This window comes from Equus caballus, chromosome 19 (genome assembly GCF_041296265.1).
Source record: "Equus caballus isolate H_3958 breed thoroughbred chromosome 19, TB-T2T, whole genome shotgun sequence".
NCBI lineage: Eukaryota > Metazoa > Chordata > Mammalia > Perissodactyla > Equidae > Equus > Equus caballus.
The window spans coordinates 37,399,911-37,417,064 of NC_091702.1; the positions used below are offsets into that span (position 1 = coordinate 37,399,911).

The following is a 17,154-nucleotide window of genomic DNA, read 5'->3' on the forward strand; positions in this document are numbered from 1 at the left end:
TAAAAATTTGTTCGCTCTTCACTTTTCTTCTCCCTCCATTCCGAGATTCAAAAGTCAAAGAACAAGGGCAAAGAGGGAGAATCTAGTCACTGGAGGGCAGGTCAAAACTCATGAACATTTTTTATCTTAATTTTTTATCCTGTCAAGTATTTCCTTTATTATTTTCATTATCATTATTAGCTTAAGTATATTTCAATTCTTTGTAAAACATACAAACACACACTTGTACACAGTACCTAGAAAGCATGTCATTGTAAGTGGCCTTAGAGGCCATCTCTCTTCAACACCTTCAGATGACATCTCTTAATTAAAAGACTGGAAGCTGGCAGGGAGGGGAAGGGAGAGATTCTGGCTGCCCTTTCTCTGCTACATCTTCATCTGCCAGCACCTCCTAACAGGGTTGGCTATCTCACTCTAAGACAAAGCAAGCAAACAAAACTAAAGGCTCCCAGGGACACTCTGCAGTCACACCGTACCCGCCTTCTGAGCATCACAGGACATCTCGAGCGGTGAGAGCAGATGGCCTGTCCGTAAGCAAGATTCCTCTCTCCAAGTCGTGTCCTGAAAGGCAGCCTTCCTGCAGGAGGTGGGAAGCCCAGAAATGCAGAGGGTGATTGCTATCAGGTGACACTGCTGTCAGAGGGCGCTGACAGGGAAGGTCTTTGTGGAGATTCAGAGGCCTGAACTGAAGTTTGGGCAGCAATAGTGCTTGAAAGAGTAAGGACGTTTGAAGAAGTCTTTGCAGCTCTGGCATTGGCTTGCAATGGGCGGTCTTCACCTGTGGTCTGGAATAAGTTTGCCTAGATGCATTGCTGGGGTCAGCTGAGTGTAGAAAGAACTAGGGCTGGTTGTGTAATAGCTGAGCAACGATAGGTTTGGGGCCTTAAAATAGTAGAATAATACAATAGGATGGAAGCTTCATGATTATTTGGTAATCCAATAACCTTCTTTTACACATAGGGCAAAATGTTGCTTTGAGAGGCAAAGGGAGTCCCACAAAGTGACCCAGCCCGTTAGTCCAGATGGAGAAAAAGAATATAGATCTTACTGTCAAGTACTTTTTCCGCTACATTGCTCTTGGTGATTAGAAATATTAACTTGGTCCAGGATGCAGTGAGGAGCCTTGGGTTACCCTGCTAAGGTGGGTGATAGGATAGGAAAGTGTAGTAATCCATTTTGCTTTTGAGGTTCAGCTAGAACTTTGTTTCATAAAGGGGTTTCTCCAAACCACCTGGAAGGTGTCTCCTTGTTTGCTTCACATGCCCAGACTTCCCTCCCTGGGACTAAGGAGCAGCCAGCTGCCCAGGTGATTCTGATTTGCTAATTCCACCCACTTGAGAATGACCAGAGCAAGACATCAATGGTTCTTAACCATGCTGTGTACGATAATCTCTTGTGGAACTTCTAAACTTTTAAATAATACTCCTCCCCAGATTCCATTCTTCAAAATTCTGATTTGATTGGTTTGGGGTATTGCCCAGGCACCTGCATTTTAAGCATCCCAGGTATTCTAATGGGTGGCAGGTCTGAGAAATGCAGAGCTGAAACAAGCCTGAGAGTTTCAGGCTGGGATGGGACAACAGGGCGCAAGTGGAGAGCTGAGGAGGACAGTTTGAGAGATGTGACTGAGGTTGAATTAGCTCAGAAGAGTGGCATTGCTCAAGAGGCGCATAGAAGAGGAGGGGGAGGAAGCCGTGAGCCTCTTTAGGAGAGTAATGAGTTTTAACAGGCCCACGTGTAAGCTCTCCGGAAGCCTGATTAAACAGAAACAGCGGGGTTTAGAAGAAAACTGTGAAGACGGGCCTACGTCTGTAGACTGAAGGACGTTTGGTTTCCTCAGCAAGAAGGAATGACAAAGGACAAATGACTCAGAAGGACATTTTTTGAATTGACAGGTAAAGCAAAAATAATGGGGCAACTCTCGAAGAGGGGGTGTGTCTTACTGTCAGCAGTCCTAGGGCCTTCACCTATCAAATAGCAAGGTCAAAAGTCTCCTGTATAATGAATGATAGAATCCTGGGACCAGAGGACCTTAGAGATCATCAGAGTCAGCTCCCTCACTTCACAGAGGAGGAACTTGAATCCCAGAGAAGGGCAGGGACTTGCCCAAGGTCGCCTGTAAGCCAAGGCTCTAACCTTTGTCCGTCCCCAGGAGAGTCAGTGGAGGATAACAGGAGCACAGGCTCTGGAGCCAGGCTGCTGGGTTTGCTGCCCTCACTTACTGTGTACTTTTGGGAAGGTTACTCACACTCTCTGTGTCTCAGTTTCCTTATCTACAAAATGAGGATTATAATAGTCTAGCTTTATCTTGGGTTGTGGGGTGGATTAAATGTGTTAATATTCATAAAGTATTTATAACAATGCCCAGCATATAGTATGTGTTATGTATTATTAACTGTAATTATTACACCATATTGTTTTATTCAAGTGATAAAAACACATATTAGTGAACAAGACTGTGATAATACCTTACCTATCTGAGGATGAATATTTGGACAAAATGCAGATTTATCAAGCTGCTCCCTTTTTGATAAAAACTCCAAAGGGATTAGAATTTACATGAATCCTGAAGCCATTCGGGCAGTTTCTTTAAAGTGCAGCTCCTCGGCCTCCCTCTGGATCATCTGAAATACAAACTTGTGGAGTTGGAGACAGGGACTGTATATTTTCCAAGTGTAGACCAGGTGATTCTGTCAAACTTTAGAGTGTGACGCCTACTGCTGAGGAAGTGGAGTAACTTTCTATGTAAGGATCCAAGGCCTTCCCTCCTTGGATGAGATAGGTACTACTTTCTCTTTCATTATTACAGATAGGGAAATTGAGTCTTAGAGAGGCTGAATAATTGGCCAAAGTCATTAACCTTGTAAATAACAGACTAGAGGGTCTGAAGCTGGATTCTAAAGACCCCAGAGTTACCATTCTCCCAGTTACCATGTGATCTTAGGGAAGAAAATTGCCACTTGGCTTCAGTTTTCTTATCCGTAAAATGGTATAATATTGCTATCTGCATCAAAAGATGTTGTAAAAATTGACGCATGTCAGACACCTTGCAGAGTACCTTGTCTATAGAAGCATCAAATGTTAACTGTTGTTTCTGATCCAGATGTTGGTTGGCATTGTTTTCTGTATGCTCCTTTCCAAGTATTTTCTTCGCCAAGCAATCACTTGACGCTCATTTAGTGCCAGGAACTGTGCTGGACTGTGAAGACACAAAAGCCAGAAACTGAATAAATAAATGAGATTCTTTCTTATCTCTAAGAACTAACCACTCCAGTAGAAACTGTAAATAAGAAACTGCACTATAAGACAAGATATGATCCTGATCAGAAAGGAAGAAAAGTGCCATAATAATTTAGTCAAAACAAAACTTATCTACCAGGGGCCCTTAGGAAATATGTCATTCTCGGTAGTTGAATTCTCTAGATAAATATAGACTCTTTAAATAGCATTTTCTTTTTATATTTCAACGTATATTTCTGCAAATGAGGCATACTTTGCTGTCTTTTTAAACCAAGGATAGTGTGTGGCTTGTAAACTCCTCTTAATGACTCAGGATCACCATTAGGAACCTTATTTATTGGGTCGTGTTATCATATCAAAGTCCTCAGGAGCTTCGGAGATGTACTTGTCTCTTGGTTCTTGTGCTTGGTTTTTAAGATTTTTCTGTCTCTTTCGTTGTTGCAAAATATCCACTTCCCTCCCCACAGAAGTCATTGTGGTCTATCAGAAAAAATAAAGACTTGGGAGTCGATTCAACCTGTGTGTGTCTACTAACCCTGCTAGTCTGTGTGAACTCAGGCCATTCATTCATTCATTCAACAAATGTTTCTGAATGCCCCATTATTATGTCAGAAATTCTGTTATTTACAGGGATGCAAAGATATTTTCATATGTTTCTGTCTCCAAGAGGCTATAATGTGGAAGTTTCCTAATTGTTCATAACTGTGATTTCCTCCCATCTCTAAAGTGGAGTGGAGGCAATAACTAACATTGAAGTGTTAGGAATTTTGCGGGGGAGGTGAGAGAGGGGTACAGTTAAATACACGTAAGATTCCAATGTAGTAAATCTCCTTTGCTCTCATTCATTCTTCACAGGCATCATGGAATACTTCCAGGAGCTGTTTTAGGGCCCTGGGGATGCAGCAGTAAACAAGGCAATAGGTTCCCATTGAGCTTACATTCTGATGGGGGAAACTGACAACAGACAAGTAAATAGATAATACAACTTCAGATTAGAGATCTAAAAAAATATATAGAACTGTGTAGAGGATGAACCAGAGATAGGAGGGTCTCTCTCTTTTTCTTCTGGTTCCTCTCACAATGATGCCCACAAATGTGTTGCTTAATAAATAAATTCTCACAATCTATTAATTAAATATTAGGCATTATTGCTGGTTCTATCCTTTAACATATGTCATATCCCATTCTGGAAAAGATCTCTAAAATTTGTGGGTTTTTATTATATAAACTATATTTCCTCCCTTCAGTCAATTTGTATGTTTAATATATTTAGAATAAAATTTACCAGGACAAATTATTGAAATAAGCATGGTGTGAATAATTTTCATAGGGTTAGATAAACATGGTCACGTGAACTTTGTGCACAAGATAGATCCTGTAAAATCCATTTGTAAAAAGGGTAAAGCATGATCAAAAGAAAATAGAAAGAAGATAGGAAAACAAAGGACTTCTGAGTATCAGGTACATAGATGTAATACATAAAAATTAATCTAATTAAATTGTTCATGAATAGCAAAGTAATTAAATTTGTTTTTTTGAGGAAGATTAGCCCTGAGTTAACTGCTGCCAATCCTCCTCTTTTTGCTGAGGAAGACTGGCCCTGAGCTAACATCCATGCCCATCTTCCTCTACTTTATATGTGGGATGCCTACAACAGCATGGCTTGCCAAGCGGTGCCACGTCCGCACCTGGGATCCGAACTGGCAAACCCTGGGCTGCCGAAATAGACAGTGTGCACTTAACCGCTGTGTCACTGGGCCGGCCCCAGTAATTAATTTTTAATGTTGAAAAATTCTATTTTTTTATACCAACAAAATCTGATCTTCTGTTATATAAAATGAAGTACAGTTTTTAAAATTCTGATTTAAGCTATTTCAGTACCAAAACTTGGAACTAATGGAGCCAGGACAGGTGGAAATATATGGTTCCCTTAGTTTGAAGGGGACCACATAAGATAATTTAGCAAAACAGGGAAAAGGAGCAAGAACATTCTGCTCCAAAGAGTTTGTTTATGAGTTCTCAGCATCCTGCCATGCTTCTTTTGTACTACTAATTCTTCAGCCCATCACATACACAGCCAATAAACCAGTAAAATTGTCTTTTGTTATAATTTGGAGAGAATATTTAGAATAAAACACATACAGATTAGACAAATTTATATTTTAAAAAAACACAAAGAAGTATATCTCTTGTTACAAACATCATCTGATCACTCAGTAGCACTGTCCTAAGAATGCTACTCAATGCACCAGCCCCATTGCCTAGTGGTTAAGTTTGGTGCTCTCCACCAATCCCAGGTTCGATTCTCAGGCACAGACCTACACTGCTCATTGGTGGCCATGTTGTGGAGGCAACCCGCGTACAAAATAGAGGAAGATTGGCATGGATGTTAGCTCAGGGTGAATCTTCCTCAAGCAAAAAGAGGAAGATTGGCAACAGATGTTACCTCAGGGTGAATATTCCTCAGCAAAAAACAGAAACAAACTAAGAATCTGGCTCAAGACCTGGATATGCCAGTTACTTATGGAATGGATGATCTTGAAAAGTCTTTTAATCAGTTATTCAGCATAGAATATTGACAGTAATATCCAGTCTATGAATTTTTACCATATGAACTTGCTAGTATTTGACTCTTTTTGACATACAAAATGATAGATTTATATGGTTCAATATGATACACAGTTCAGAATATGACTAGCAAATGAGATATATGTGAGTGATTTCAGACTAAAGTATAATAAGTATGAATCATTATTTATGTAGCAATATAATATTGAATACTATGTGTGTGAGATATACTCTGTCAATTGGGTCACCATCCCATATTTAAAGTGCTAGAATATTAATGAGGATGATAAAGTAAGACAGTAAATAATTACACTACAAAGTAAAGTGTGCAAGACTTTCTTGAGGCATGAAAAGAGAACCCTTGACTAGATCTGAAGATTGTTTACCACCTTTAATGTTTGAATATAATAAATGATCATCCAAGTAGTCTGTAAGCATCCAGGGTGAGGAGTACATCCTTGGGTCCCTCTGTTCTTTTCTCGTTGGTCCAAGGAGACTTACTATTTACAGGTCTGTCTGCCTTGTTGCTTGTCACTCCCTGGGTTCTAGGCTAAGCAAATTGTGATTCCTCCCTATTTTGTACTCCTCAATATAATTATCCAAGAGGAAGTTTCTCCAACTTCACAGTATTAATCAATTTTGCAGAAAGGCCAGATATTCCGTAATATCCTTCATGGATCACTACTAGTTTTCCCACGTCATTTTCTGCTTATTTTGACAAGGAAGGATAACTATTGTGCTGAAATAGAATTAGGATATATGGGAAAAAAAATTCTGCCAACTATGAAGACTTCATATTGCCCAACTTTTGTGATGAATGAAAATTAGAAGTCATGTATGTAATGTAACAAAGCGTGAGCTTGGAAGTCATACAATCTTAAATTTAAATCCCAGATCTATCATTTACTAAGTGATCTTGAACGACTTCCTTATCCTCTCTGGGCCTGAAGATAGTCATATGTAAACTGGAAAAGCTGGCCCTGGGAAGTGAAGTCCTGTCACAGTCAATGGTAGTTCTTTCTTGCCAATCACCAGGCAAGTAGAACACAAACCAAAATGAATGACCTGTGCTGGCTTTCCTGCCCTTGAGAAGGTCAGAGTCCAGTGGGAAATTAGGAGTTGGAGCACAAAAGGTTATGACAAAAGGCAAAAATTAGACAAACATGGAAGGTGTTCTACTTCCGTTGCTAACCTATGAAAAACTTCCAAAAGAGCAACGTCTCATTCATCACTAAATCTCCCACATAGCCTTTCACATAATAGATACTCAGTATATGTAGTTGAATCATTTGGAAATAAACGTTTAATTGAAATACATTATTAGAGAAGGGCGGTAATGAATTCACAGACAAGGATTTTCTTTCTTTTTTTTTTAATCTAAGCAATTTCACTACATTATTTTTTTAATTATTTATTTATTTTTTTTTCGGATGTACATCATATTTCAAATTCTGTATACATTACATCATGTTCACCACCCGAACACTAATTATAGTGCATCCCCTCACGTGTGACCCTAATCACCCCTTTTGCCCTCCCCCCTGCCCCCTTCCCCAATGGTAACCACCAGTCCAATCTCCAATGCTATGTGATTTTTTGTTGTTGTTGTTTTTATCTTCTACTTATGAGTGAGATCATATGGTATTTGACTTTCTCCCTCTGACTTATTTCACTCAGCATAATACCCTCAAGGTCCATCCATGTTGTCACAAATGGCTGGATTTCGTCATTTCTTATGGCTGAGTAGTAGTCCATCGTGTATAAATACCACATCTTCTTTATCCATTCGTCCCTTGATGGGCACCTAGGTTGCTTCCATGTCTTGGCTATTGTGTATAATGCCGCAATGAACATAGGGGTGCAAATATCTTTATGCCTTTGTGTTTTCAAGTTCTTTGGATAAATACCCAGCAGTGGAATAGCTGGATCATATGGTAGATCTATCCTTAATTTTCTGCGGATACTCCAAACTGCTTTCCATAGTGGCTGCACCAGTTTGCACTGCCACCAGCAGTGAGCAAGGGTTCCCTTCTCTCCACACCCTCTCCAACATTTGTTGTTTCCTGTCTTGTTAATTATAGCCGTTCTGACCAGAGTGAGGTGATACCTCATTGTAGTTTTGATTTGCTGGAGGTATCACACTCCTGATTTCAAATTATACTACAAAGCCATAGTAACCAAAACAGCATGGTACTGGCACAAAAACAGACACACAGATCAATGGAACAAAATTGAGAGCCCAGAAGTAAACCCACACGTTTATGGACAGCTAATATTAGAAAAGGGAGCCAAGAGCATACGATGGAGAAAGGAGAGTCTCTTCAATAAATGGTGTTGGGAAAACTGGACAGCCACAGGCAAAAGAACGAAAGTAGACCATTCCTTTACACCATGCACAAAAATCAACTCAAAATGGATTAAAGACTTGAATGTAAGACCCGAAACCATGAGACTTCTAGAAGAAAACATAGGAAGTACGCTCTATGACATTGGTCTGAGCAGCATATTTTCAAGCCCCATGTCTGACCGGGCAAGGGAAACAAAAGAAAAAATGAACAAATGGGACTACATCAAACTAAAAAGCTTCTGCACAGCAAAGGAAACTAGCAACAAAACGAAAAGACAACCTAACAATTGGGAGAAGATATTTGCAAACCACATATCAGATAAGGGGTTAATATCCAAAATATACAAAGAACTCATACAGCTCAACAACAAAAAAACCAACAATCCAATTAGAAAATGGGCAAAAGATCTGAACAGAGATTTCTCTAAAGAAGATATACGGATGGCCAACAGGCATATGAAAAGATGCCCAACATCATCAGCTATCAGGGAAATACATTATTTTTTAAAATGGCTTTCAGGAACAGAGAGCATAGTAAAATAATTAGGAAGTGATCAGATTTGAGGATTATCTTTGTTTTTTAAATAATTTAAATTTAATATTTTATAACAATAAATTATAATAATGATTGTGTTTAACAACTGGCTTGGAAAATTCCAGAAAATTTAATGGTCTGCCTATATTAGCCAATCCTCCAGCACAACACTAAATGTAGGATGAGTTCTTCAGGTCTGGGCCTCAGTTTCCTTATGAAATAAGGGAGCAAGACTAGACAGTCTGTAAGGGCACAGCCAACTTTGACATTCTATAAGATCCTCAAAAGTTAGACTTGTGTATGACAACATCTTCCCAACTGTGAGCACAGTGGGTGAGGCGGTCCCTCTGGGTCTGCTCTCCTGGAGATTCCTGGTGCCATCTTCTCTATCTAGCAGAACAGCTGACACCCTGACAAGGGAGCCTTTGAATCAGGAAATCTAGGAGCAGCCAGTGAGCTTCTGGTCTGCATCACCACTAAATACTGCTTTATTTTGTTAAGTGAATTAAAGAATGTTTGTATAGGATCAAGTATATTTCTAGTTTTATAGCTTTAAGTTACAAGGTTCTAGAGGGAAGTAAGGAGGCTCTAACTACTTAGAAAATGATAAATATGGGAACTGCTGCAAGAGGCCAAGAGTTGGGTAATTCATCAGGAGAATTAGCGTCTGGTGCGTAAATTTATTCCTGTTGGACTATGGATAAAGATCTATGCGGAGTACAATATAGCTGGAGTGAACTAGTTCTTTTTAGATTTAAACTTTTCCATCTATTAAATGAGAAAATTGAGTTTGATGGTCTCGAGATCTATTAATTCTAAAATCTATCTATAAGACTAAGGTTATTTTGAACTCTGAAATTTTAGAGATTTGGAGATTTTTTTCAGGAGAACTGAAAGAAATTAAATGTGTGACAGACTCGAGCGATGACTTTTGGGGCTGAACAGGAAAAGCAAGAGGGAATGCAGACTGTTAGCAGATACCCCTTGGTGTTTTCAGGTCATTTCTACAAAGAGTAGGGTTGGTTTTATGGCTGAGTTAATACAAAGAGTGAAGGATAGTTAATCCATGAAAAAACAAGCTGAAAAGAAAAAAAAAGCAACTTGACTTTAGACTTTTTATCTTTGGGTGTGACTGGTTTGACAAATCCATTTGAACAGAGTGATTGTTCCCTGTGTAAATTGATGCTGAGATTCACTCAAAGGCAGAGACTTGGAAAACAGGTAGGATTTACCTTACTCTTCCTGCCCTATGTCACCAGCTGATTGCTGTCCTTTCTCTCAGTAATCTTTTACATCTTTATTCAGAGAATGAGAATCAATACTGGATTTGCAAAGAGACCTTAAAGATGTTTTTACCTAAACCATTTTTTTTTAACAGAATCCTTTCTTCAAATGAAATCTTACTCAGAACTCTCATATACGTAAGATAGGCAAAAGCCAAACTTCATCGTGTTCAGAAGGAGGGGTGTCTGGAGTCCTACCAGGAAAGCCATTTGTTTACATCTGGTGAGGAAACAGGAACCTTAGGATTTCATGAAACACAATTGGAAAACCACCAATTTTTCCCAAACCCCTCCTCCATCTTTTGTAATAAAGCCCCCTTGAAGCTTGAGGCCCTGAGGGGTGAAGTTGCCAATTTAATGTAGTAAGCCTGAGATAAAGGTGATCTAGAAAAACGTGAGAGGTGATGAGGGCATTATTTTGGCCCAGGACACAGATAGAGAAAGAATGGTTTGAATTAGAGAGAAATCGGGGATAATTCAGGTTTAAGATAATTACTTTTGTTTGACACTTTTACAGATTTAACAGATCTTTCAATACACTATTATTTAGTTCCATTCAGCAAGTATTTCCCGGATACAAATTATATAGTATTTGACCTAAGAGGACCAATGTATTGACTACCAGACACTGCATAGAAAATGTGCAGCGTGGTGTTTCAGGTAAGGCCCTCAACCACGCTATGAAGAAAGCATACTCAAAAAACTAAGGTACAAAGAGGCTAAGTAACTTGACCACGGCCTCACAGTATGTCTAGTAGAGCTGAGATTTGAACCCAAGTCTGTCTCACTCCAAAATCCATGTTCCTTTCACTCTAACCTCAAGGAACTGCAAGAAAACTGCAAGAAGTGCAAAGATCAGAGATATAGGTTTTCCCCTGAAGTTACTTAAAATCGTCTGCAGTAGATTAATTATTGTACAAGCAAAATAGGATCAACTGGCGTTGACAAGATGCAACAAAAGGTCAAGAAAGTTTGAAGAAGAAAGATTATATTTCAAATGAGGGACCAGGAACTACTTTGTGGGCAAGAGATCATTGAGGATTGGGGAAGCGTTGAGAGGCAACAGAGCAGAGAAGATTGTCCCTATGTCACACTCAAGCAAGTCGAAGCTCACAGAGCTGTGAGGCTTGTCCAGGGTTTTGTAGCTGATTAGTGGTGACATCAAAAATACAGGGAAGGCGTTTTAGAAGTCAGAGAGAAACTAAAAGGAAAATGTGAATCAAAGGAATGGCAGAGTAAGCATGGAGAGAAACCAGAACTTCCATGTGGAAATAGTGAAAAAAGTAGACTTAAATGACTGTGGAGCCAATGGTATTTTTCTCTCTTCTGCTTTGGAGAAATTGATAGTGTCTTCCTTCCATCTAACCCTCCTTCTTTGCTTTTGAATAAGCCCCAAACTCTTTTTTATTTAAGACCTAAGTCATGTTAACCCCCAATCTCAGATTTTATACCTACATTGCAGCCAACTTTAAAAAAACTTACACTCTTCTGTATTGAATCTCACACACTGAATATTATTATTGCTGAGAATCTACTTTATGTTGTTGTGTTTCCCTTCTAGTGCTCACCTGGCTGTTAGGCTACCAATCACAGTGTTTAGGTCTTTGGATGTTAGGGGTACATTTGTGGGTCCACGTACATGACAATTCGTGTGAGAGTTTATTTGCATTTGGGGGTTTGAAAAATTCATAAATTTGTTGAGCTCCATTTTCGTAACTGGTTAGGAATTGCTTTTACTTTTATTTTCCTCGCTTCCCTTTTCTTTTGTTTTATCCGAAGAAAAATTTTAATGTAAATCAAACATATCAAAAAGTGTCATCCTTGAGAGTATTCTTCATCACTTTCTCTTCAGTATTAGATCTATTCAATTTCACTTCCTTTCTATTCCCTAGTTGGGAATGTATAAACCAAGTCTGCCTCAACTCCAAAAAGGAAGTAAATAAAATTAATTTACCCTTTCAAATGAAAGATAGTAGATTTTCAGATGCTTTTCTAATTATGGTCGAATTTTCTGGATGTGGTTGTCATGGACGTCATAAACTCTGACAGCCTACTCTTACTTCAGTCTCCACAGGTTTAACTTTCCTGCTTCGCTCTCTCTTTGTACATGCTTTTGACCTCATAAGGCATCCAGTTCCGTTGCTTCTTCATTCTTGTCCCTGTCCTCATCCCGTTCCTTCCCTTTTCAATCTGGACCCCAAGCTACTCTTCACCATTTCCTCAGTTCTCTGGCACCAACGACCTATTCAGTGAAACAATAGCCAGTAGTGCTTTGCCTATTTATAAACTAGAAGTGGTATAAACTAGAGAGCATCAAAGAACTGTGCAAGTTGGGACCATGGTGTATTCATGTTTCCTAACCTCACCCACATTTCTAAACCTTCATCTTTTCCTCCAGCTAGCCACTCAATGCCTTATTCCTTCATTTTCATCAGATAACTTTGCCTCCTGCTTCATGAAGAAAATTGGGAGGGCTGGCCTAGTGGTGCAACAGTTGAGTTCACACATTCTGCTTTGGCAACCCAGGGTTCACCAGTTAAAGATCCTGGGCTCAGACCTACACACACAGTCAAGCCATGCTGTGGCAGGCATGCCACATATAAAATACAGGAAGATGGGCACAGATGTTCACTCAGGGCCAGTCTTCCTCAGCAAAAAGAGGAGGATTGGCAGCAGATGTTAGCTCAGGGCTAATCTTCCTCAAGAAAAAAAAAAGAAAATTGAGGCTATCAGGCATGACCTCTGTCTTCTGTAAACATATTTACATCTACACTTAATTTTGTCTCCTTTATTTCATCCTGGAATGAGGGATTTAAGGGTTTAAGTCCAAGGCCATCTTCTCTACCTATGCCCTTGACCCCTTCCTGTTGCCTCTTCTAGGACCTTCCTTCTCTCTATTCCTTTCTTTCCAATATCTTAAATTGTTCTCTGTCTTCACTGGCTCCTTCCTTTCCGCTTTTTCTCTTAAGTATAACTCAGATTCTTCTTGTCGAAATATATCAAAGGAATGTTTCCCTAACCCACCCCCCCCATTTACTTCTCAAACCACTGAAATTACCTTTGTGACTTCGTTAATTTACAGAAAGTGTTAGTGTCAAGGGTGCCAATGACCTCCTCAGGTCAAACCTAGAAGATATTTTTCAGGTCTTATCTTCCTGGATCCCTCTGCCACATTCAACACTCCTGATTTTTAAAAAAAAATGTTTCCCTGGGCTTCCAAGATGCCATAAACTTCTCAGTGTCTGTTAGCTCTTCGATTCTCCAAATAGGACCCCTCCTCTTCTCATGGCACCTGCTCTGCACAGGTCATTTTATCCATTTTCATGGATCCATCTTCACCCTATGATAAGGATTTCTGCTTCTAAACTCCTGACCCATTCCTCTTCCCAGAGTTTGAGGTGTATTTAACTCTCTAATTCACTTTTTAAGTATGCCATAGGTACTTTAAATTCAACATGTTAAGATGGAACTCATCAACTCTCTTTTTTCTCCAAGCAGGATCTTCAAACTGTATTTACTGATTTAGGTAATCATCAGCTACTCAGTCCAAGAAGGCTGGAAACTTGAAGTCAGCCTTGACTCTCCCTTCTCCCTCCATCAGTAATATAAGCAATATCTGATTCAGCCTTTTCACTAATAATCGGATTTGTCCCCATCTTCTCCATCCCTCTTCTGCTATCATCCTATTGTTTTACCTGGACTAGCGCAACAGCCTGCTAAATAACCACTTTGCCCATAAACCGATAGTCTATAAATCCTTCCTGCACACAACTTCTGGGTTTATCAGTATAAAATATGTTCTGACAGTGTCAATCTCTTGCTTCAAATCCTTTAATCCCATAGACATAGATATCTTAACTACGCATGTGATAAAAAACTGTATAGAACTAAACACACACGCAAATGAGAACAAGTGAAACTGAGAATTTCTGAATAAGATCAGTGGATTACATCAATGTCAATATCCTGTTTGTGATACTATATGATAGTTTTGTAAGATGTTACTTACCATTAGGGGATACTGGGTAAAGGATACATGGATTCTTTCTTTATTATTTATTACAACTGCATATTAATCCACAATTATTTCAAAATAAAAAATTCTTTTAAAAATATCTTGCAAAAAATATCCTTTAATACTCACTAGAAATATTGAAGCCTTTTTTTTTTGATATATCATACAAGTTATCAGTTCCCTCTCCAGCTTTATCTCCCAGCAATCTCTGCCCCAAAATTTTACACTGTACTAATGTAGAGTTGTGTGTAATTTTCTCACATACACCAAGTTATTTTCCAATTTAGGATTCTGTTTTTGCTATTGCCATGGACTGCTCACTCCATACCATTAGTCTTTACCTGGTCTGGCTAATTTTTTCTCATCATTTAAAGCTCTTTTCTTGATCCTTCAGCTGAGAAGCTGTATTTCATCTTTGTGCTTTTATAGTATTATACATCGTCTTACTACATTTGTTAGAGGTTTGTTTTCCTGTCTTACCTTCTACACCATAACCTTCTATAGGCTGAGACAGTCTTATTTGCTTTTTATTTCCGCTGCCCATTTTACTTCTTGACAAATAATAAATGCTCTATACATGTCTGATTTGAGTAAATGAATGTGTTTCTCCATATAGCTTGGAAATCATCAGCAATAAATCTGAGGCTATTATCTTCTATTATGTAACTAGACCAGAGCATTCATTTGCAAATTTAAGATGAGTGACTATCCTAGTATACTGTTTATTGAACTGTTTATAATATTAACAGTAATGATTAAGAGCTTAGCTAATTTCATCTTGGGGTAAAATCAACCTACTGATAATCACAATGAATCACGAACTAAGATAATCTGTACAGATAATACACAGATTTGGAGAAAGCATCACCTAAGAAAACTGTTTTCCCTCACATATGTAGGATCAAGATTAATTTTTTTTTTTAAGTAAAGACAGACTTTAGGATCTTGCAACAAAATGAAGCAAACAGAAATACTATTCCTTTGCAATGTATTCAGGTGTTTGCTTATCTCCTAGTCTAACACAGAATTCTACACTCCAATTAAAAACCACCCCCACATCCATTAAGGTAAGTAACTGGTGATTAAAAAAAAAATCTAGATGCAGAGGTTTGAGTTCAATTTCCCTGGGCATGATGCTAAGATGGTAGTTATGAGAAGGGTTATTATGCTGAGGATGAAATTTAGGTTTTCTGAACTTATTTCTGTTTTCTGAGTCTAGTTTTTACCTGCTGAGGCTGAATGGGCAGATAATCAGTTGAGACATTTATAAAAAGGGTTTAATAGTAGATTAGACTCGCTATCACCCTTAATGAGGAAATGTTTATTTTCTTTTTGAAATCTGCAGAACGTAGATGTCGGATAGTGGAAGTGTAGAGTGTAATAACATTATTAGTTAAGAAATAAGAGCTTTGATAGAAGACTTGATTGTCTGATTTCATGGCAAAATGGGATCCATGCCACTGCCCCAAGAAACATCAACGGTGCAACTTGTAAAGTTTGCTGTAGATAGCTGCATGATTTTGAAGATGTGCTTGATGTTTTTCTTGATCGAGTATGCTTTAATTTTAATAGTCAGTATCATAAATACAGAAACTATAATTCTAGTTTCTATTTTGTCCTTTTAAGGTTTGTAGAAACCCCAGCTCATTTCTCTTGGAAAGAAAGTTATTACCGATCCACCATGTCCCAGAGCACACAGACAAGTGAATTCCTCAGTCCAGAGGTTTTTCAGCATATCTGGGATTTTCTGGAACAGTAAGTATGAAATAAGCAAAAAGTGTTGTACTTGAACTATTATAAGTAGATCATTGTGGATGGTCCACATATTGCTTACAAGGGCATGTTTCTGGAATCAATACAAATCAGTTAATATTGTTGGGAAAAATTTATTCACTCCAATATTATCTCTGTGTGTAAAATTCAGTAGAGATTTATTCAGTTTCCAACACCAAAAGATCATTATTATTCCAAGGTATTGTAATAATGTATAATTTTCTCCTTTCCAACCCAAAATAACTTCCTCAATGACTCCCTGATACTCAAAATCCATTCCTTTGGCTTAAAGACTGTTACTTACTGTTACAATGCAAATACCCCCTGAGAAAGTAAAACACTAAACTTTGTTGGTCATTTATGCCTTGCTAGGAACAGAATTATTATCTCCTTTCTTAAGATCAGGTTTGGATGAATGAGTAAATTAATGGGAAGATGAAAGAATACCAGAGCACTGGGGACCCTATGGGATCGGGTATAAAATCCCACATCCCTGGTACCTCCCTTCTGTCCTGTATTCCACCCAGCAATTCTTTGATGAGGGCAGGGATCATCACTCCCATTTTACACATAGGGCTTAGATTTGAACTGCCTGAGATTACACATCTGGTAAAGATTCAAATCTAGGGTTTCTGACTCCAAGCAACGAGGGCTGCCAACTATGAAGCAGAAAGAGCTCATTGTTACCAACTGGGTGAGTGTGTTTTAGTCCCTTTCCATGCCTAACACACTTTTGTTTCTTCTTTATGGTAGGCCCATTTGTTCAGTTCAGCCCATTGACTTGAACTTTGTGGATGAACCTTCAGAAAATGGTGCGACAAACAAGATTGAGATTAGCATGGACTGTATCCGCATGCAGGACTCGGACCTGAGTGACCCCATGTGGGTGAGTGGCTAGGCTTCCCCTTTAATCTGTGGGCCATGCTATCCATACCTCTGTTACACCTGCCTTTTTCATGGCATATTATAAGACAGGTGGCTCTGAATGGGCAAGGCCATTGGAAAGTGAGTCAATATGGTGGGCAGAGAAAAAATTAGGAGCTTGTGGATTCTGGGTCTCCCTCAACTTTTCATGATGCATATATATCCACTGATGTCGGGAAGGGGGTTGGAAATAGTTTCTTGTACCCTTTATCTGAATTGCTCTTCATGTCTATCTCGATTTAGAGAGGATGGTACCAGCCCAAGATTTTACAGCTGGTAGAGACAGAATCAGAACCAGAGTCTAGATCTGAATTCTTTCCAAAGCACTTACCACTATGGCAAAACACCTCTCTCATGGAATTATCCTTCTTTAATGAAGGAGGATGAAGAAAATTCCATACAAACACAGATTTAAGTACCCGTTGATAGAGTTAGAGGAAAGAAGATAACTAATACATAAAACAGGCTT

At 38.8% G+C, this 17,154-nt stretch overlaps 1 protein-coding gene across 6 annotated transcripts in view; it reads left to right on the plus strand.

Moving 5' to 3' along the window:
* Window positions 1-17,154, plus strand: part of TP63 (tumor protein p63) — a 224,680-nt gene that overhangs the window by 73,929 nt on the left and 133,597 nt on the right. For all 6 annotated transcript variants that reach the window (XM_070243475.1, XM_005601886.4, XM_070243472.1 and 3 more), the window contains exons 2-3: window positions 15,615-15,743; window positions 16,515-16,647. In XM_070243475.1, the coding sequence (XP_070099576.1) occupies window positions 15,615-15,743; window positions 16,515-16,647 (262 nt within the window). The remainder of the gene's footprint in view (window positions 1-15,614; window positions 15,744-16,514; window positions 16,648-17,154) is intronic.